Source organism: Cnephaeus nilssonii (assembly GCF_951640355.1).
Source record: "Cnephaeus nilssonii genome assembly, chromosome: 16".
NCBI lineage: Eukaryota > Metazoa > Chordata > Mammalia > Chiroptera > Vespertilionidae > Cnephaeus > Cnephaeus nilssonii.
The window spans coordinates 48,768,681-48,791,729 of record NC_137087.1 but is presented as its reverse complement, the minus strand read 5'-3'; the positions used below and the strand labels follow the sequence as shown (position 1 = coordinate 48,791,729).

The following is a 23,049-nucleotide window of genomic DNA, read 5'->3' as shown; positions in this document are numbered from 1 at the left end:
TGCTGCTGATTTGCTGGAACAATGAATGCAGTCTTTTTTGTAAGATCTGACAAATCTCAGTCCTTTGCTGCTCACGCCAAAGGAAAAAAATCATCTGTAGATATTTGGCCATGAGTTCTTTTCTTCCGAGTAAATGATGAGCGATTTACTAATTGTGGGCCAAGCGGCCGAGAAACCAGAGCACCCAGTCTTCTTTGATCTGAGCCTGACCTGTGGAAATTGTAGAATAATCCTTTTATTTTCTCTTTTGTCCAAGCTCTCTCTTCAAATATTTTAAATTATCTTTTTAGTATAATAATTCATGTAGAAAATGAAAAAAACAGAGATGAAAAAGAAAAAAACACAACACAACACCTATCATCAGATCTCTATAGCATTGTCTGTCTATATTGACTATTTATATCCTTTCTGTTCCATGAGCCTTTTTCCAGAAATTCAAAACAACATGGACTTTCACCTCTCCAAAACACATTCTGCCTTCAGCACCACATGGGCACCATGATTTTTTTCAAGCTTTGTCCTTGGTGATGATTACATGTTAATTTCCATGGTTCAGGTGCTTTTGTTTCCCTGAGAGATGCATTTGCTTCAGGGAGGGCTTAAAGCCTCCCCCAGTTCCTTCCTCAACAATAGATGTTCAGATGCTTGTGGCATTGACATGATTGTAATTATCCAGTAAGATCATGTTTTGTTTTTCCATTACCGTTTTAACTTTTCAGTATGGACAAAAAATTTAACTCTTGAATAAATACATATTCAGGTCTTTTCTTAAAAAATGTTTTGGGTTTCTGTTGTTTTGGGTGAGTTTCCTAATTGACAACCGCGGGTAATATTTGGCATTGACAGTCTTGGTGCTCCAGACAAGTGGAGGGAAATTTAATTTGTCTGGTATGGGCTTTAACTGACAAATGTTAGAGATTGACCTTTTCAACAGAAATTTACTTGGAAGTCCTAAGTGAAGCTCTGCTTTAAGCTAAATTTGTCACCAAGACATGATTAAATTCTCTTAAATGTAGATCAATTGCACATATTATTAATGGGAATTGAAATCTCCCTAAATTGTGTCATAAATTTAAAAGGGAAAGAGGAAAAAAAAGGATGTGAAGGTTAAGGTGCCTCATCCTCCAAGTGGATAATCTTATCTCAGAATCTCAGAACTCTATTTGAGGGAAAGAAAGTGTTCATTCCACAGCAGGCTGTGGCTACATTATTCAGAATCTACAAAGGCACAGAATGTTATGTTTTTCATATTGCTGGATTCCAATCACGCCACATCCCATAACACATGGTGGGAATGCCATAAGTGTGGTTTAGAATGAGAGAAAGAAAGAAGGAAGGAGAGAGGAAGAAAAGGATCAAGGGACAGAAGAATACGTTTTGACAACTTTCCTAGCTCAGAGAATTAAAAAGGAGGAAACAATGTTATAGAGATGTGACCTGAGAACTAACTAATGTTCTCAGCAGAAAAAAATAATAATTGATTGGCTCAGAGCTCTAGCTATGGGTGTATTATCAAGTTTGAGCATGACTTTCTATCTTGATTAGAGATGCCAACATATAAAAACTGAACAAACCAGACACTGTGTGAAAGGTCAGCTTACCTGTTCAAGGTCAGACACAGCATTTTTATTTTATTTTCTTCTTTACCCTGGTGAGTCAGAAAAGTGTAAGTCAAAGAAATGAGGAGAGAGCAACAGAGATACAACCTGGACCTTCAGTTAACAGATTTGCTAATTATTTTTTTTTATGAGTGTACATTAGCTCGTATGTTTCCCATTCAATCTTTGAACAAGGCATAGAATCTATAAGATGAAAAAGAAATGAAACACTTTCAAATCAGGGAAATGTGAAAGTATTATTCACATTTCTGATAATATATTCTAAACTTATGAATTTCACCCCTCATTCAGAGGTACTCTTGGGGCTCATAACATGCTTATGCAGATCAGACACATCGCTCTGGTTTGTGGCAAGTGGCTCTTCTAAAATCAAATCAAATTGAAAGACATATGCTTGCTCTGAAATTTCAATGATTTTCTACAAATGGCAAGGAGAGCAGACTAAGTGGATATCTCCCACGCATGCCTGGGACGCCTTATGCCAAACCCCTCTGGGTCTTTCAACAATTATTTCTACGTATCACCTGGCTTTGGTGGAGAGAGTGATATAAATTCTAATGTGTACGTGGTGATAGTTGTTCAGTATAATCAGAATGGAACTTGAGTCTATGAAAATTTTGCTGGCTTTTTTGTTTATTCGTTTTGGGGATAATTTAGCACAGAGCTTCAAATCTAGGCCCAGGCTATATCTCTAGACAATGTAATGTTTTTTTGCCCTATTCTTATTAAAAGTCTTTAGGAAAGTCGTCTATCTGAAGAACAGAGTCAGCAAGCTATAATCAAAATCTGCCTACCACCTGTTTTGATAAATAAAGTTTTATTGGAACACAGCCATGCCCATCTGTTTACATATTGTCTCTGACTGCTTTCCTGCTACAGTGGCAGAGTTAAATAATTGCATGACAGATGTGAATATTTAGCATCTGGCCATTTATAGAAAAGTTTCTCAAAGCCTGATCAAGATCATATTACCAACAGTTTGAATGCCCAGTATCAGGTTGGTAGAACCAGGTGAATTGCATGTCATTCTGCAGGTATCTTGGTGAAGATGAGGATGATGCATAGACAACCCAAGAGCAGCCATGGTAAATACAGAGGTAGGGAATTGAGGTATTTACTAGTCTCCACTGGGAATCTGAAAGAGATAGTAACTCAGATTTCACTTCAGGTGAGCTTGCCCTCAGAGGCGCCAGTGGGAAATGGATCAATTCATATTCATTCAGTGCCCAAGGTATTTACAGGGCCTGTGGCATACAATAAAACATGGTAAATACATGTTGCCTGAATAAATACAAGACTACTAAAGGATGACTGGCACCATAATTATTGCAATCTTCTGGCGATTGAGAGGATACCAGTAAGAAGTCTATTCCGAGGATAGTGAATTAGGATGGCAGCAAATTTTCAGCTTCTTGTCTCTTGCTGTTAAGCCCATTGGTCTTTAACCACCTTAATGTCTCATTTTCATTTTTTCTCTTCTCTGTAAGTACATGTTGTAGATCGATAATAGGCTTGAGTTTTATTAAGTGGAATTTGAAGAAGGCATTCCTGATATAAATGATGTTACTGGAACAAATGACTAAGAGATGTTAATGAATTTCCTTTTCTGGCCTTTAAAATATAATGGGATGCAAGCTCATCTCTCTGAAAAGGTTAAAGACCAGTGGCGGGATTAGTCAACTTAGAATATATTTGTCACCCTTGGAACTTTTGTTTCAAACATGGAGCACACAGAAGAATAGATATTTATTAAACAAGCCAAAATCATAGTAGTTTTTTTAATTTTCACCACAACTCTGTTAGGTACTGTTGTTCTCATTTTGCAGAAAAAGACACTAAAACTTAGAGAAGATGCAGAAATTACTTGTAGTCACCTTGTGAATGAACCAGACAGGGCCCGAATGAAGGTCTAGCTGTCTCCAAAGTCAAGGTCTTCCCAATGGACCATTGTAGCCTTTCTGTTGTAAAGTCATTGTTCTTTTTTTGTCCTCTTTAAAGAGAGTCACTGTGCTATTGAAAGGAGGGTAATGCTTGGTTCTTAGGGTAGCACCTGATTCTGCCCACTCATACAGAGCGGAATTCTATTTTTGTTCCACTGTCTTTTTTCTAACACACACAAAAAAAGTAACAGACCATTTTCTTTCTTCTACTCATTTGTTAGCCTATTCCTTGTTCGTACTATAGGGTTTCGGACACTAAACCTTTTCTCAAAATGGATTGTTCTAAATCTGGGGCGTTGTAGATTCCTGAACACTTCATGAACCTGTTGGATTAGAAGCTCTGAGGCAGAGGCCCAGGAATCTGAATTTATAACAAGCTTTCTTCCTCTCTACAACCCCCACCCCATCGTAAATGTCAGGGAGACTTTCCTATAGAGAGCTGTCCCTTTGATATAGTTTGATGATCTAAGATTTAGGAACTCTTCAACTTAGAAATGTTTTCCAAATTATGTTTTTAGATTTTTTTCATTTTTTTTTTAAACATAAAGAGATATTTTCTAGTTCTTTAGTCCCAAAGCTACTCTAGTCAATACTTTTTAACTACAATGCGGCCTGAAGTGTGAGACACTTTAGGGAAATTTTCCAGCTTGGAAATATTGGTTGGTTCTATTTAAATCTTTAAATGGAGCCCTGTCCTTGGCCTGCTCATAAAGGTTTAATAAGTTGCCAAAAACAAATTCCCTAGGTCACACATGAGCTGATCATTCATTCCAGGGGGACATGGATCGGTAGGGAGTGAGGGTTGGAAATAACTGTAGTATTCAGTTCATTCCTGGGTATAATGTTTGGGAGACTGTATAAGATGGAGGTTTCAGATACAGACTTTGGGCTCAGACAGACTGACCTTTGACACCAAGTTCTGCCTATTATCAGTTGTGTGAGCATGGACAAGTTCCCTCCATTCTAGGAGCCTTGTTTTCACCATCTGTAAAATAGGGAAGAATATCTACTAGTATAAGAATCCCTTGCCAGGTGCTGTAGAATAATCCTCTGCTTTTTTCAGGCATGCCCTCTCCCATGGCTTCTCTTCTCTGCACCCCGGCACCAGAGTGGGGTTCTGCATACTGCAAGGGACTCATCTTTAGGGGGGAGGTGTTTGTTGAATCTGCACAATGAGATTGGGTTCCTAGATGGACAGTACTCTTCCCGAATCTGAAAATTACCACCAGGTCACTCTCCAGAATACTACCAACAGGTCCTGGAATTTTGTCATGCTGAGTACATCAAATCTTTATTTTTCACTGGTCACCAAACTTTGCCCGTGTTTTTTGCTGAGGGCTGTGCCCGTTTTTGGAACCAAGTTCTCCCTTTTCAAAAACACATTGATGCTTGAATTTTCTCTTAAAGCCCATTAAGCAGCCTGAGATTTGTTTCCTGAATTTTAAGGACGATTGGTTATTATTCATAATTTGTATAAAAACCCAGCTGTGGCAAAAAGAAAAGGTCTGCCTCAAGATTTTCAGAAATAGTTTAAGCAAAAAGGACTGAAATGCTTTTGGAGATATGAAAATAGCAATTGAGTCTCATTAGCCACAGTATTATCAGAAACATTTGGTAAATGCCTGATTACTTAAGGCCGTATGCTAGGCACTATACCAAGGAGACTGTACAGGGCTGGTCTCTGTCCGCCAGAGTTTATTCTAGAAAAACTTCTTCATGACATGCATATGCCACATCTTTGGGTACCAGGATGGAAAGACTGATTCAGTTGGTATTCAAGGATTCGGGGAGATCCTACTTCATTTTGAGAGATTTAGGCTTGTGCACCTTGGTATGGAAACATCTGGGCAATCTATCTGTCTTTTCTCTGCCACCCCTCTGTGCGGATTCCACACACAACCCACACTACCGACCTCTTCCTTCCGGACAGCAGACAGAGAGTGCATCGCCTTGAGCCCTCGCACTGGCATTAATCTCCGGAGACGTGCTTTAAGATCACTTCCTGTAAAAATCCATCTGCAGATCCTGTGCATGACCTAAAGTTCGATGTCAGGGGAACAAAGTATTGATTCTCATTTTGAATCACGATCGTTGCTATGAATAGCAAGTTTTCTAACCTGGTAGATCCCGGGGATGCCAGGTGATGGACGAGCTTCTGTTAATTAAAAAAAAATGTCCATAACTCCCAAACTATAGTTCAAGTTGAAGTAAACGATAACAATAAAGCACAGCTAATACACGGCTGAATTATTTATGTTGATTATAAAAACCACTCCTTACAGTGTATCAGTAACCATAGTGTCTTAGGAATTGCCCTGTCCTAAGGGAACAGGAGGATCAGGTATGGAATCAAGGTTATGCTAAGAAGTATAAACTGGTAGTTACAAAATAGTCCTGGGGATGTAAAGTACAGCATAGGGAATATAGTCAATAATATTGTAATAACTATGTATGGGGCCAGATGGGTACTGGAAATATCAGGGGGATCACTTTGTAAAGTATATTATTGTCTAATCACTGTACTATACACCTGAAACTAATATAAAATAATAGTGAATGTAAACTGTAAATAAAATATAAAAGAAAATAAATAGAGGGATATTTAAGGAACAATTATGCTAAAGAAGAGCCTGCAATGAAGAAATTACTATAAATTAAAATAAGAAGTTTTAATAAATAGAAATTATTATGTTGTTAATAGAAATAATTCCAGAATACTATGCTTTGGTGCAAATGATAATGCCATGGTAACCTCCAAGTATTCCTCACTGACCAACCTCGCCCAGTAATGAATGACTCCCGGCCCACGTCCCTAGTCCAAGCCAAACTTACCACCTAACCCAGTGGTCGGCAAACTCATTAGTCAACAGAGCCAAATATCAACAGTACAACGATTGAAATTTCTTTTGAGAGCCAAATTTTTTAAAACTTCTTCTAACGCCACTTTTTCAAAATAGACTCGCCCAGGCCGTGGTATTTTGTGGAAGAGCCACACTCAAGGGGCCAAAGAGTTGCATGTGGCTCGCGAGCCGCAGTTTGCCAACCACGGACCTAACCAGTCTCACTGCTTTTTCCACTTCTGCCATTCTCTAGTGTATCCCCCGCTCAGCAGCCAAAGTTATCTTTAAAAAGGTTGTCAGTTTTTGACACACCTTTGATCAAATCCCTCTCATGCCTTTTCCATCTCACACATGAGAAAATCCAAGCTTCTTACCCTGTACTCGGGAGGAAGCCTATGTGATCTGGCCCCTGCCTGTGTCTCTCTATTCATCACCCTCTAAGCTGTAAGCATGGGCCTTTCTTGTGGCTCCTCAAATACACCTTAAGGCCTTTTTACGTGTACTGTCCTCTGCGTCTGGTGCACACCCACCCCCTCCTCAGCCTATGTCATTGGCTCAGAGAGACCTTCTAAGGCCGTTCCATCCAAAGTAGCCACCACACTGTCACTTTTTACAACAATATTCTCCTTTGTTTTCATCTGAAAATATCAGATAGTCTTATGGGTGGGATTGATTGTCTTTCATGTTAAATACAGGCTGTAGTCGATAACTAAACCTTCACTGATCTGACTCATTCCCCTCACTTAGGAGAAGAACCCTACCCCATCTCAGAATGAAGGTATTTATAAATGTTAAGAGAAAAGAACTGTTTTAGGCATAACGTTGACTGTGATTCTGGGGTCCAGACAGAGTTCTCTGTGATTATGCAGATCTCAGACGCGGTGAGCTCATTGTGTATTAGTAAATATTTATAAAGCACTCTATATTGACAAAATGTTTCACAATCAGATTGATTAATGATTCCTCACAGCAACCTTATAAGGTCAATCAGCATTATTAAAGAACAGCTCAGAGAGGTTGGGCAACTTGCCCAAGGTCACTCAGCAGTTCATTCATTGGCAAAGCCTGCATTGGCACCTTCGGAGCCCATTACTGGGACAAGCCCTGGTGTTGACGCCTCTTGAAAGGGTGAGCCCCTAATCACTTTTCTTGTAAGGTAGGCATATAAACACTAAATGTTCTGGAGGGAGAGAAGTGGGGAGGCCTTGAGTTGAAGGCGTTAGTGTTGCAATTAGAAACTGGAGCCAGCTATTGAAAATTGAAAGTGCTGCCTAATGGAAGTGATTTGGAGGACGTGTTATTTTTGAGAGAATGAGAGAAATGGAGTTTGAAAAATAAGATTGTAAAATGCAGGAAGTATGTAGAAAATAAATTTGAGTGCTGTGGGGGAATGAGAAATAATAAGCTATAGGGCAAAAATATTTTAGAACAAATCTGGGTCATGGTATCAGAAATAAGTCCTAGTTAGAAATAAGTTGAGTTCTCCAAAAATAATATGCTACCAACTCACCTCCATTAAGCAGGGTTTTCTGATGTTTTGGGAGGATGAGATCTGATTTTCAAATATGTATTATTACAATCCTTGAAGCCCAGTGTACATATTTCCCAGGCTCACTTTTACCAACATGTCTTGCTAAGGCTCCTCGAGGAATATATATCAAGGAAAGCAATCTCAGTTTTAAGAAATCTTGCTGCATCCCACTTGACATTCATATTTTTGTCTGTGTTTTTTCTTCCTTTAGGATTTATTATAAGTAGTTCTAAGTCAGTGATCTATCAAGTCCCAGATAATTTGGGGCCTTTGGATCTTCAGTTTAGATCCCCTGATTCTGTTCCTTGGAAGCAAATTCTCTTGAACTAACCATCAACCTCAGTAATAACTGCTTATACTGACAAATACTTGCTACATGCCAAGAACTTTTGAGGAAGCATCTCATGTCACCCTCCCAGCAATCCCATGAGACCATTACCATTGTGATCCCCATTTTACAGACAGGGAAACTAAGCTCCCAGGTGTAAACCCAGAACCTTCGTTCTGCAAAACCTTAGTGAGATCTTCCCCTTCTCAGGACCTTCCAAAGACTTAACAGGGCATTCAAACTCCATGTGGTTTAGGCGCTGTTATGTGGGTGAGTGACCAACTTCGATAAACAAGTTCCTCTTTGGTTATAGCCTTTGTTCCCCGCATACGCCCCTCCTTGCTATAAGTCAGGCACCCTGAGCTTGGGCCTGAAGTCGTGTCCTTGTACTTGCTGTCCCCTCTGCCTGTGGCACTTTTTCTGGACATAGGCACCTCCCACTTCTATCATTCAGATCTACTGTCAAATTCCATGTCCAAGAGGTCTTCTCTGACTACACTGTATGAAGTGGCACATGCCATCTTTACTGTAGGTCCTCCTCACTCTTTCCTTTTCCTTCGTGGTATTTATCATCACCTGAAGAACTGTATGTTAATGTGTTTGCAATCTGCCTCTTTCCACTAGAATTTGAGCTTCACAAGAACAGCAATTTTGCATTATTTTTCTCCTTTCTGTGTTTTATTGCCAGTGCCCATAACAAGGCCTGGAACATGGGAAGTGCAGCATAAATAATTGTGGAATGAATGAACATCACACTATGTTGCTGCACTGTATTTCTAACAACTAAATTGGCTTAATGGAAACTACATGGTATGTCTGGTTTTGAAGAATCAGTCTTGGATGTTTGGAGAACATTTTGGAGCACCTATTACCAAGTATTCAGGTGCAGCTGATGCCACAGGAAGATGAAAGCCAGGAAGGATCTGGAGTGTTTTAGTTTATACTGTGTTCATCATGAAGCACTTAAGAATTCAGAGAAGGGACTAGGGTACAATTGTGAATGGGACTGCCAGTGTTTCCTGGATTACTTCGTTTTTTAAATAAAATTGGAAAAGCTTAGGTTACTGGGACCTGGCAGTTCTCCTGGGTACTTGGGGACAAATGTCAAGTGGTCTGGAGTAATAGTGTGCGTTAGAACTCCATCCCCAGTCTGCTGTACCGCCCAGATTTTATGACTAATGTGTCCCTCTATTCCATGAGGGATGCTGGGATACATTCTCTGTAAGCATTATATGTATTTACTTAATTGTTAATATTCTCTTTGCCTGACAATCATCCCTAGTCCTCAACCCATTCCCAAATGTGACCATAATTTTCAGTTTGGTTGATGTAATTCTAAAGTGCGGTTGTATGCTGTTTCTAACACATCTAAGCTGTAGTATTTGTTTTTTTTTTTTTTTTTTTTTTTTTTTTTTTGTATTGGAGGAGAAGGACCTTTTTCATATATAGTATTGCATTCCTTTCTTAGAATATTGATGACAAGATGGCTAGGATTTATTAAATTTCTTTGATAAGATGAAGGTCCCGTTCATATTTGATAACTTGTAATTTGGAGAAATGTCATTGCACAGGAATCAGAAACCCTGGGTTCTCTTTTCCCTTGGGCACCAACTAATGCGTGACTCGCTTACTCTGAGTTTGAGCCTCTTCATCAGCAGAATCACATGGTTGCACTTATTCTGTTCTGTGGAAACTGTGCTCCATTGATCCCAAGAGGTCGTGTGAAAGTGTTAAAGAGTTACTAAAGGGGGAAACAAGGATGCGGGAGGGGAGGGTTGGGGTGGAGGACAGGTGTTTCAATGAGGATAAATCCATATCTGTTTAATATATAATTAGACTAGGGCTTAAACTCTCCCACTGCTTTTTTTCTTTTAATCGAACTGAGGTGAAATCATCCTAGACCTTATTGAAGCTCTATCATTCTAGAAATTTTAGCTTTCTTCAAAGTAATAGGCAGGGACTAAATTTTTTTTTTAAGCTGCAAGTTATGGGTCTTGCATCACAGGAATGTACACATGAAACCTATCAGATCCTATTAGCCAATGCCACCCCAATAGATTAAAACATAACTAACTAAATAAAAAACGGATATTTTAAGGTGATGTAATGATGTGCAATAATGAACACACCGTGTTTTCTAACCAGGCTCAATCATTTCACCCTTAAAAAAGTTAAGTAGAAAACAGAGAGGGTGTAACAGATGAGAGTATGTACCTCCATTCTCACACTCCAACCACCCTCCCCACCCCCCCGTGTCTCCTGCAATGATACAATGAGATTTTTCTCTAAGCCCAACATCTCAGAGGTCTGTTGTAGGCCTGTCAATGTAGAATTTTCCTGCTACGGGAATTATTGAATGTTCCAGTCAAGGCTGGAAATCAGCTGGTCCAGTCCTCTCCCATTACATATGAGGAAGCGATTTTCTCATTTCCCACATAAATTAACTTAGTAAACTGAAGGCAGCAAGTGCTCACTTATATACTATCATGTGAAACTCAGGCTCCCACCATCTCTGGGATAAAATGTAGCAAGGTGACATGACACTCAGAAAACAACTTTTACATTTTAGGATAATTGGATCATTTTAATATCAGGGAATCAAGTAAAGCCCATAGGCACCACTAAATATTTAGTTGATTATACTTCCGGGAATACATTTTATATAATTTTCATTTCTATGTTCTGATCAAAGGGCTAGGAGGACCAAGTAACATTGGCTTCATCTGATAAATGTTTTACTTATTTTTGCTTATTCCGCAGCAAGGCATTCTCAGTGCTCCTTTAGCCTACCAAAATGCCATGTGAGAGGAGAAACAGCCCAGGACAATGAGCAGTCCCAGCTCAAATTCATTTTGTGACAAGGATTCTAAAGCAAGGAAGATGTATATGTATGCCATTTCAGCTGGGGGTCTGGAACTTGGGAGAAACAACATACAGAATTCTTGAATGAATGAGCTTCATAGAGAATACACACTGTGCTGGTTTTGAAGAATTACTTCCTCATATTGGCTTATTAGATGTTTGGCTAATGATTCTCTTTCAAAAAGAAAATGAACTTTAGGATGATAACTGGAAGATGTTATGAACAGTGGTGGTTCCTTGTTGGGAGGCAGGTGATTTAAGGGGAGCTCCGTTGGAAATGTTCATTTCTTTCCAGACAAATGATTCTATCATTCCACAAAGAGCACAACACATAAACGGCTGAGCTGTCTTATCTCTGCATTAAGCATGCTGGCTTCAAAAATCAGCTGCCTGGGTTTGAATCCAGGTCTTACTATGATGGTTGTGTGGCACTGGACGAGTTGGTCATCCTCTTTAAGTCTCCATCTTTACATCTGTAACATGGGGGTCATATCAGAACTTATAGGGTATTATGGTAATTAAATGAGACAATCCTTGTAAAGCTCTTGTTATCCCAGAGTAAGGTATGTTTTGAGCATTTGGTAGATGTTCACTGTTATTATTTATAAACCGTTTGACACAGTTGGTTATAATGTAGGGTAATGTAGTCTATTCATGGGTGACCTCAGCATGAAGATGAAAGTGTTGGACCAGAAATGTCTGGGGATTTAGGGTCATATCAAAAGAGAGAATTCTTTAAATAGTGGAACAGACATGCCCACCTTCTCTAAATGTATCTTCACCCATGTAAATGATAAATACATATTATGTGTTCCATTGCTATGTTTATATGTAATATTTTAATAAATTAATGCATAGTACATTTTACAAAAACATTAGTATGAGGTCTTCCTAAGTAAAAACCTGATTTCTCTTGTATTTGTGTCATGATTAACCATTTGATACAAAAACTCAGCGGGGAGCCCTGAATTTTTTTATATTTTATTTTTTTGCTTCCTCACCCTCTAAAAAGAAATGCAAAGACCAAATGTGGAATTTCTCAAATTATATGTTTTGATAATAGAGGAGAACATTTCAGAGCAGTGTGTTCAAGCAGTAACATTGTTTGAGCACCTTTTGGATGATAGCAAAAGCTACAATGGTGGAGAGAGGGATAGAAGAGTGGGCGGAAATGCATCTTGCTCTCTAGTAGATGGCCAGCAGGTAGGGAACAGCAGATCCGTATGAGGGTAATACCTGGCAGAGTATAAGAAGCCTGTGGGAGAGGTTCAGGTGTGTTACATGGGCTATAAAGGAGTCATTCCACTTAGCAGAGTGATGTGAGGAAGCTCAGTGGAGGAAGGGATACATACGTGCAGCCTTGAAGTAGACAAATGGATTTTGATGGGGAGAAGGAAGGGTGAAAGGATAAATGTGAGCTTATCCTGCCTTTAGAGAACATAGTCTATTAGCACAGGAAACTCTGAACATCCACAGTTTCAATGTAGAGGGGTCTGGGATGTCGGAGAAGAAAGAAGAAAGAAGAAAGACTACTGGCGATGGCATTGTCAGGCATCCCGAGAAGGTGGCTGTGGAGTAGAATCGCTAAAGATGAGAAAGAATATGTGCCCTGGCCCCCAGCACCAGCGTGTGTCTGTTTAGCAGGGGGTATTGCACTGCAAAGACACGGAAGCATGAAAGAGGCTGCATCTGTGAGAGAGAACAAGCAGTAGTTTTCCCTGTGCTACTGTACACAGGTAAGTCCCAGACACCCGGAGTTGGTAGGGGCCTGGAACTTGAACTGAAGTGGAAGGTTCAAATGAGAGACACTGGAGGCAGACAGTCCTGCGTGTGTGTGTGTGTGTGGGTGTGTGTGTGTGTGGGTGTGTGTGTGTGTGTTCACGCGCCCGTGTGTACGTGTAGTTAAGGAGAAATCTCTTCCTATACCTGTTCCTGAATAAGCTGAACAGAAGACCTCTAATTTGCCTTCCCTTTCTTTTTTTTTATAAATATATTTTTATTGAGAGAGAAATAGAAACATCCATGATGAGAAAATCATTGATCGGCTGCTTCCTACATGCCCCCTACTGGGGATTGAGCCTGTAACCTGGGCATGTGCCCTTGACTGGAATAGAACCCAGGACCCAGTCCATAGGCTGACGCTCTATCCACTGAGCCAAACCAGCCAGGGCTTTGCCTTCCTTTTCTTAAGCAAAATAGTCAGAAATCCAGTTATCAGTGCCAGCCAGTTTGGGTTACTTCTATACTCAACAATGAACTGGAAGGTATTTCAGAGGTAAAGGTAACCCCTATATTTATTGTTACCATTATTATAGGTCTCCAATTTTATCTACAGCAGAAATATATGGCATGTATGTGGCAATGTGCTGTATACTACATCGCCTCCTTTTCTGTGGAGCAATATGCATCCAGTCACAAGCAAATAACATTCAGTTTCTTATCTCAACTGCCCCGTGTGACTGGAAACATTAACACCAAAGAAGGACGATGGCCCAGAAAGCCCAGGAAGATGAGAGAACTTTTCACAACTTGTGAACACATGGGTACCCACCCATGTCTTACATTGAAAAATAAAATTCCAAATTCTGCGATATATGGCAGCGTGGACATTCCTTTGCATCCCACTGACACAGCCTGCTCCCCCATCCCACGGTTTAACCTCCCTCCCTCTAATTCTGCAAGTTAACCTGAAAAGTTCAGGGAATCTGAGAAGCAGAGGGAAGCTTATTCAACTCGGCTGCACCATAATGTCTCATCAGCACGTTTAACTTCTATGGCTAGGCTGCCAGGAAAATGAATTTCAGGGCAGAATCATTCAAAAGCAGGAGACAGTCGCCTTCAGCTCCTCGCCATCGTCCATCGTTTGACGTAGATTGCCTTATATATTCTCGAGGTATTATGAAAAATGCATTTGGAGATCTTTGCTTGACAGTGGGCAGACTACTGGAATCTGGTGACTGTATTTAAAATATACAGGGGTTTGTTACAACATGGGCAGAGATTATTAGTTGGGCTGACAGGTTTAAAAAATCTGCCAATGAATGATAATGAAGTTATTTAAATGTCGACTCACACACATTTTCTGAGCCCTAAATTATTCCCACGGCTTTAACCTCATGCATCCTATGTTATCAAACAGTAGAGTCTGCGATGCAGCCCATGTGCCTTTGGCTTTGGAAGCTACTTTTGCGCTGCCAAATGCACTAGGCTCGATGAAAGAGGCTGCTCTTCATGATTTTAGGAAAGAAGCAAAACACAGACGCCACAGCTGCGAGGTGAACGCTGCTCTGATTTCAGGACATCTCCTTGGTGCTGATTTGAGTAACGCCCTGGTGCTTCCTGTCTCAGAGTTTCCCCTGTAGCTTGTTTTGTGACCTTGGCCATGTGGCTTGATGTGTGTGGGGTAGAACATTTTCCCTTTCTGGGATCTGAAGGCGAAGAAGGAAGAGCTCAGGGCATTTGGGTACTTCCTAAAACCTTTTGAAGAAGTAGCCTGGGTCATCCTTGGTTCAAAGAGCGTGTCCATTACTCATCATGCATTCATTTGCCCTCCATGAGCAGAGGGCATCTGCTCTGTGCCCATACTGTCCTGGAGAGGGAGATTTGGGGGGACAAGGTGAACAAAGATGGTCACTGCCTTTGAGGTCAGTGTCTTGGTCAGGACATGGATGTCAGGCAGAGGTTTCTTGATGAAAAGGTAGAGGAGCGTGGAACATGCCCACTCATCCCACTTCAGCCCACACAGCTGATTGTGTCTGCTGAGAGCAGGGAGCAGTGGTCCGTGCCAGGCTGCGTGAGCTTCTTACTGACTTCGTAGAAATCCAGTGGGCCACGCAAGAAGAGCAAGCATCCGTCAAGTCAGGATTCATTCAGAACCACACTGTGAGCATCTGGGGTACTCTTCTGAAGCCAGCAGTGAACAGAACGGACATCTTTCCTGCTCTCATGGAGCTTACATCTGGTGGGGGAAGATAGATAACAAACAACAAGTTGATCTATCAGACGAGGGTAAATGGCACGAAGAGAAATGAAAGAGGCTAAGGGGGATCCGGGTGCTGGGGGGAGGGGAGGGGTTGCTGTGTCATACAGCGTGGTGGTTGTTGTCCAGAAAGAAGTGAGAGGCCATTTGTCAAAGTATCTGAGGAACGAGCTTTCAAAGTATAGGGATTAGCAAGACTAGGGTGGGCAGGGGTAGGGTCAGACAGAAAAAAAGAGAAGGATTAAGGGTTGGGCATCCCACGATTATTACATTGCAGACCTTCAGGTAAAAAAGTAAATGTGGAAATAGCAGATCTGGCGTTTATTTGTTGAGGGAAGCAGGGGGCTGAATGGTTACTCAGTTACACAGGCCCTGCGTCGGATTCTGTTTGATGCCAAGTGCTCTGCATCGGGACATCTTGGTGACCTGCATGAGATCATTCAGAGGTGGGCCCTCTTACATAGCCTGTATCTCTAGTCTTCCCAGAAGCCAGGGTGGACCAGATAAAGGACATGTTTCCTTTTCCTCTTTGATCGTTGGGTGAGTTTCTGCTTATACTTTTCTTAAAATTGATTCTCCCTCTGCCCTTTTACCGGATGTGAAGAAAGTCCAAGTTTTGATCTACACCATGTAGGAATTTGAACAGTTTCAGTTCATATTTCTTTTACTAAGAAATGAAGGACTAGATTTTGTAAATATATCCTCTTCACCTCTTATAACCTTTGAGAGTGGCAGCGCCCCATGGGGTGAAGTGGAGCAAGCTCCAAGTTGTGTGTCCTTGGCTAGGCTGGATATACTTCTGGATCCTCCTTATCTGTAACATGTGATTAATATCAATGTTCATTTCATAAGAATCTGCACATGAGGTGCTTAGATCATGTTCAATTTTATTATCTGCTAGGTTTGTGAAACATAATAGTTTATTAAGCAGTGGAATTCTGGCGGATTTATTATAGAAGCAGTGTAAATCTTTAACTTGTAAATTTCAGTTCTTATCCTTACTTCTCCAATCCAAGTCCCACATAAAACTAAGGCATGTCTTTTAAAATATGACAGTATGGCCCAGCCATTGTGGTTCCATTGGTTGAGTGTCGCCCCATGCACCAAGAGGTCACCAGTTTGATTCTCAATCAGGGCACATGCCCAGGGTTGTGGGTTCAGTCCCCAGTAGGGGGCATGCAGGAAGCAGCCCATAGATGTCTCTCTCTCTCTCTCTTTCTCTCTCTCCCCCCCACTCATAAATAAAAACATATTATAAATAAATAAATAAATAAGATACTCCAAATTACGAATAGCTTCTGTCCTCAGAAAACTAAATCTCAGTCATTTTCAGAGGTTGAGATTTACCTTGAGGGTTCATGTTATGGATTTTAATGTGTTAGGCCAAGAATACAAAAAAATCAAGAAAAAACAAACGAGTGATAACATGAATAACAGAAGCTATAATTTATAGATTGCTTCTTATATGCCAGCCATTGTGCTGGGCACTTTTTATGGCCTAATTTAGTTTACAGACAATTTTTTTTTTTTGCTGATTTATTATCTCATTTGATGGTATAAGATTATAGTAGAGGAAATCCAATCCCACATTTTACTTCTGCTGCTCTTTGTGGAAACGAGTCACGTCCTGTATTGATCCCTTCAAGCAGATGGGACGCTCTGCTATCTGGAAGTGATCATAAGTTCTTGGAAGGCAGGTGCCATGCCTTTACTGTGGTTCCCCCACCCCTTGAAGCAACTCATTTTAGCTCTGTGCATATGGTAAGTGAATAAAGACACACGCTTTCAAATGTTCTAAAAGTCACTATTTCAGATGTGTTTGTAAAGAGGGTAAAGTAGGGATTAAAGCTCAAAAGCAAACACATTCCAGCTTTGATTTAATCACTTGCATATGTATTTTCCTGGAGTGCTTATTTTTTTAAGCTTTTCACATTTTCTACTACAGCATAGGTGCTGACAGGAGTTCTGTTTTTCATCTGTAGATAAGTCAACCTGTAAACAAAACCTAAAAAAAAATCTATTTTGGAATGTTTTAAAAAATGGTACAAATTGAGACTTCAAGGCTATTTATATTGCATCTTAAATATGTCTGTGTCTTTGTATGATGCATAATTTTTAAATATCTTTTCCTCGGGTTTTGTTGTTGGTGGTGGTGTTTTGCCTTTACAACAATAGTAACATCATATGGTTCACATAGGCTGGCCTTTCTGTTTGCAAATTTGGTTTTAAATATTTTTATTGTTCCCCTTTTCTTGTAAAGCCAAGATCCACAATCTTTCTTTTCCTTTTTTTAAACTGATATTGTGTCCCCCAAAGTATGTGGTTCAGAACACTGATCTCATTACATTCACCTCAAGAATGGATCTTATAATCAAATGTATTTGGATAATGCTATATGACATATGCACTTAAGAGTTTCACAGTATTTATTAGAATAATAAAATTTATATATATATATATGAATAATGAAACTTATAAGTTCTGAAGTAAAGGAACATTACATTTTGTTTAATCAAGCATTTCCTAACTTTAAAAAAAAATCTTGGATAATACTGCTCTGTCCCATCCCTAGGGATGATACTTAAACTTTTTAACAGCCAGTACTTTGGCTCACCAGGCAGCCTGCTGCTCAACTGTCTGTCTCTCCTCTGCTCTTTCAGAGCCCACATCCCTAGGAGACACAGTTCCCACGTTGAACCATGGGAAGATAACTGGAAGCGTCTGTTAGCTGTGAATGGGGTTCGCAGATGGGCACTAGGAATTGCCTTCCAGGGTGCAGTGCCTCCCAAGGGCACTGTCGCCTTCACTGGAATTGGCTGAAGCATTGACCAATGAGAACATGGGCTCCTCTTAGTGTTGGAGCAAGTTCCTTGAGGACCTCTGTGTTGCCAGCCCACAGTCTTTTGATTGCTTGACTGTAAAGAGATCTAGGAGGCCTCCAGGGGAGAAACCATGTGGTGAGGTTGGCACAAGTGCTACCCAGACAACTTGGTATCATAAATATTTGCCGGCTGGTTTGCAAATGTTGGAATGGTTTCATTTCTGTACCATCATACCAATGTATCCCAACTGATAGTTAGCTTTATCCATGACACATGTCAACACTCTAATTCTAGTTCTATGGGACAACCTTGAGCAATTGCTAGTCTATGCCATTTTGGGTTTGTGAAAATGCTTCATTTTTTTCTCCCTGTCTATTAATAATTACAGTAGAATAATGTTTAAACATGTAGCTTTGCTGGAATTGAGAATTCAAACATTTTATTTTACTTTTTGAGGTTTGAAAAATCAAGGGGCAAGAGACAGCACAAAAAGTCATGGCAGATACCTCAGAGGATTTAGATTGGTGATCCTATATAATAAAAGGCTAATATGCAAATAGACGGAACAGCAAAACAACCAAATAACCAAACAACCGATTGCTATGACGTGCGCTGACCACCAGCGGGTGTGTGCGGAACATGGTGGGCATTGGCAGTAAGTGGCAGAGTGCTGAACATGCCAGGTGTCAGCTATGGCAGGATGGTGAAGCAGGTGAGCTGGGGCGCCAGATGAAGGCAAGGCGCGAGTCGCTGTCATTAGGGCCAGCCTCTGGTGGTTACTGAAAATTCTTTGCTCCTGCGCACCATGGTCCTGCCTGGCACTCACACCTGCTGCTGGCGCGAGCCCTGCTTGCACCCGCTGCCGGTGCCCAGTGCTGGCCCCGATCGCTCGGCACCGTCAGCAGGTGTGAGCAGCGGTTGCCGGCCCTGATTGCCTCTCAGGGCTTCTCCACCTCCTCCTTCTCCCAAGGGGTGATCAGGGTTGGCAGCCCCCTCTTGCACCTGCTGACCGGGACAGCCCCGCTCACACCCACTGCCACTGCTGGAGCCGCTGCTGGCACCCATTGCCAGCGCCCAGTGCCAGTCCCGATCGCTCAGCGCCATCAAGCCCCAATCACCCCTGAGGGCTTTTCCATCTCCCCCTGCTCCTGAGGGGTGATCAGGGCAGCAGCCAGCACTTGCACCAGCTGATGGTGTGGCCCAATCATGCAAGCAGGGCCAGCGCTGTCAGCAGTGGTGGCGGGAGCGGGAGTGGGGCTGGTGGAAGACAGGGGACTGGGGGCCATGGCGGGAGGGGCCGGGGGTGGGGGTGCAGAGGATGGGCCGAGACCCGCCCCTATGCCCACCACAGCATTGTGGCCCACAGTTCCTTTCAAGGTGCACAAATTTGTGCACCAGCCCCTAGTGTTATAATAAGAGGGAGGTATCCAATAACATAGTATAAGCTCTTTGAAAAAAAATAAAATGCTAATGTAAATCTGAGCTAGTTCCTTCATTATCATCTTATCATACTGGGATTTCAGTTAAATACACACACCCACAAACACATGCAAATGAGGATGATTTTATATAAAATCCTTATTGGATTATCTTTATTTGTCCTTGAGTAGCTCAGGGGTCAAATTGACAGAAATTATAAAAACTAATCACCTCTCTGTGGGCTGGTCCCCACTTCTATAGCCTCCTTTCCTTTTACCCCCTCTAGGAAAGGTGAACCATTTTCTCCTTTCCAACCTAGTTCTACTGATTTCCCCCTATCAATAGCAAAATTTACTAATGTAACAGTATTTGCACATTTCATTCTCCTCACATCACCACCCTTGATGTAGATTTTGCATCTATTTGTTTGTTCTTGACTTTTTAAGTATTGTTCAGGATAATGAATACAAAAAGCTATCCAAGAAAAGGAGCCAGAGAAAGGCTAGTAAATTTTTTGAGACAAATATGTCTTTATATGAAGGGAAAGTTCTCTTCTCACTTACCTTTCAAACTTTTCTCATGTACCCCGGTAAGGCCAGGGTAAGAATTGGAAAAAACAAACAAACAAATGCTGAGATTGCACTAAGTTAGAAAATCAGTCTCAGAGATTTCTCGGAGATAGGAGGAAATTTCACATCAGCATGAGTTTGGGGAGAATATGATCCAGATGTAAGATCCTCCTATGAAAGAGTTTTGGATTTTCTTCAAATGGTCCTGAGGAAAGCAGGTTATAACCTTGGGTTATACAAGGTGCCTTCTAGTTTATAGTGCTCTTACCAGTTCTCTTTTTAAAATTCCTACCCATTTTCCATTTTCAAGTTTCATAACTCTTCCAAAAATCTTTGCATAATATCCCAATCTTTGGTGATTTGAACTATCATCTAAATTCTATTAATAATTACTATTTGTAACATATACAAATATATTACATATTGTATTACAATATATAATTGCAAGAATGCAATATTATATATAATATTTATAGGTAATATAGATCTATCCATATATATATATATATATATATATATATATATATATATATATATATATTATGGTGTAAATACCCTGGATCCTCAACCAGAATAAATTCTTATTTCCTTAATTCCGGACTCACATGTTCCACAGCTTTCATGCTGCTGTGCCTGATCTGGAGTAGTCTCTTAATTCATGGTGATGAGATTATTAGTACAAATTTCTTCTGTTTAGCCTTTCTGACCTGTAGGAATTTGTAACTTTTATTAATATCAGAAATGAATTAAAGTGATTACATTTTTATATTTTTCTAATTAAACCAATTTTATTTTCTAAGCCTTGTTAATTCTTATCTGTATCATTGCACTTAACACATCTTAACTTGATATGTGTCTGCCTCTCATGTAAAGCTGTTGGATTCTTGAGAGTAAGACCAATGTGTTGTGTCCTGGTACATTTTTAGGGGCTCTATAAACATATATAAATGAATCAATGAATGGTATCAGGACTCTCCTATATGTAAAAAGTAGGCTGAATGGAACTTTTATTTATACCTGTTTTTTTATTAACTAAAAAAAATAAAGCTATGGCATAATATTGGTATCACAGGACTGGGGGCCAGAATCCCTAGATTCAAATTCTAGCTGACCACCTATCAGCTCTTTTCTTTGAATAGGTCATTTAAGTTCATTCAACCAATTTCTTCAAATACAGAAAATATTCTCTACTGCACACAGTGGTAATGATGGTCTAATACAATTACAATTCTGAAATATATAATAGCTGTTCCTGGAGAAGGTGGTTAAGGCCTATGTATTCAGTCTAAATAAGTTGTTGACCAATGGCTGGATAAAGATGAAAGAATCTCCACAGAGATAGGGTCAGTGCCAAGAAGCAATGTCCTCTCAACTCCAGGTTGCTTAACCTTGGAAAAGGCCACTGAGTAAGATGGTGAAATTTCACATTTGAAGACATTTTCTTGCTCTGCAATAACAGGAAAAGACTGAATGGCCTCTGAAAGGACCGACCCACCATATATTCTATGACTCATGGAAGAAAACACAACTTGTAGGTAAATTCGGAGAACCTTCTTTTCCATTGTGCCAAAGATAAAAAGCATAAGTTTGGAAATGTCAAATCTAAGTAAAAATATCTTTATCCTTTGGTCAATACAAGGGGCATGCTCATCTCTTAATCTTTTAAAATTAACCATATCCTTTATGCAATGTGCATGCATCAAGGGTTAAGGAGCAACAGAGAGATGGAGTCTTAATTTTTACCAATTCAATTTAAATGCAAATGTTAATCATCACATGATGCCACTGTGTACATAATTAAGCATCATTATATACTCCATGAATCATTTAGCAACCTCCCTAGAGCTGTTCTACTATGGAAAACATACATTATACTGACAAACAGCCAAATAACATATCCTTCTGTCCTCATTGATGCTCCTTTTGAATTATAGGTCAACCGATTATGGGACAACCTATGAGAAGCTGAATGATAAAGTTGGGTTGAAAACAATTTTAAGTTATCTCTACGTGTGTCCTACCAACAAGCGTAAGGTAAGAAATGTATATTCAGCATGCCACTTTGACTTGATATGATTTCTGTTTTGCTTGACTAACCTCTCTAGCCACCTAAAAATCCATTACAGTTAAGCTTTAGGAGATGTATAGATGAGCTGATGAATGTTAAGGTGGTAAAATGTCTGACATTGTAATTTTCAGATCAGCAGCTGTGACTGTAGGAGGGCAAGGTGTAGGTATATCATTACCATTTTCAAAAAGCAACTACAGGCAATGAGTCTTATTAGATGGAGGCTGCTGACTCTCTCATAAGAACTCTGACCAATCAGTGATGAGAATGAGAATGAGCCTTGACAAAAAGATGGGATTTTCATCTGATGTCCCCCTGTTTTCCTTTAACATGGAGTAAATAGATGAACTGGAATAGAAGTGAGTACATTGTCCTATAGCAGATTTGAAGTTTTATTTCTAAAGTTTATGCAACCTGCATACAAATGCCAGGATGGAGTTACTGCTGGAATGAACCTGGTAGATCATCATATAGCACACCCTAATTTTACAGATAAGAAAACTAAGGTTTAAAGAAAGGAAGTGGTTCGCTCCCGTGGCAGAATTATGGGCACAGTTGGGACTAGAATTCAGGTCTCTTGGTTGACAGTCATAGTACAATATATTGCTCCTATTACTCTTCCAACAGAGATGTTATTTTCTTAGGAATAAAATATTAGCTTTTAAAGAAGAAAATTTCAGATATGTCAATAGTGACTGCTAATGGCCTTGGGTAGGGTCTTCATTTTGTCACCCAGGCTATGGAAGGTAGGTGAGAAAAACTCTAAACAGTTATCGTCAACACTGGCTGCACATTCAAAGCACTAAGCAGTTCCCAAATGGCCAAGCTCCGGTCCCATCCTGTTGCTCTGGATTAGGGCTCAGGTACCTGTACCTTGAGCAAACTCCCTAGATGCTTCTGGTGTATGTCTAGGATGAAGAACTACTTATGCAAAGTACAATGTTCCCTGTGGCTCTAAACATGTCAAGTTCTTGAATAGGAGCAGCAGAACTTGCCAGGTGTCCATAGACTCTGGTCCGATGGCTGGAGTAAAAACCCAGCTAAGCCAATTAGCAAGTGTACAACTATGGTG

At 40.3% G+C, this 23,049-nt stretch overlaps 1 protein-coding gene across 5 annotated transcripts in view; it reads left to right on the top strand.

The window, feature by feature from the left end:
- The window catches only part of SORCS1 (sortilin related VPS10 domain containing receptor 1), a gene marked incomplete at both ends in the record, with an annotated part of 468,623 nt that overhangs the window by 221,578 nt on the left and 223,996 nt on the right, over positions 1-23,049 (top strand). For all 5 annotated transcript variants that reach the window (XM_079793712.1, XM_079793713.1, XM_079793716.1 and 2 more), the window contains one exon: positions 21,844-21,943. In XM_079793712.1, coding sequence (XP_079649838.1) covers positions 21,844-21,943 — 100 coding nt within the window. The remainder of the gene's footprint in view (positions 1-21,843; positions 21,944-23,049) is intronic.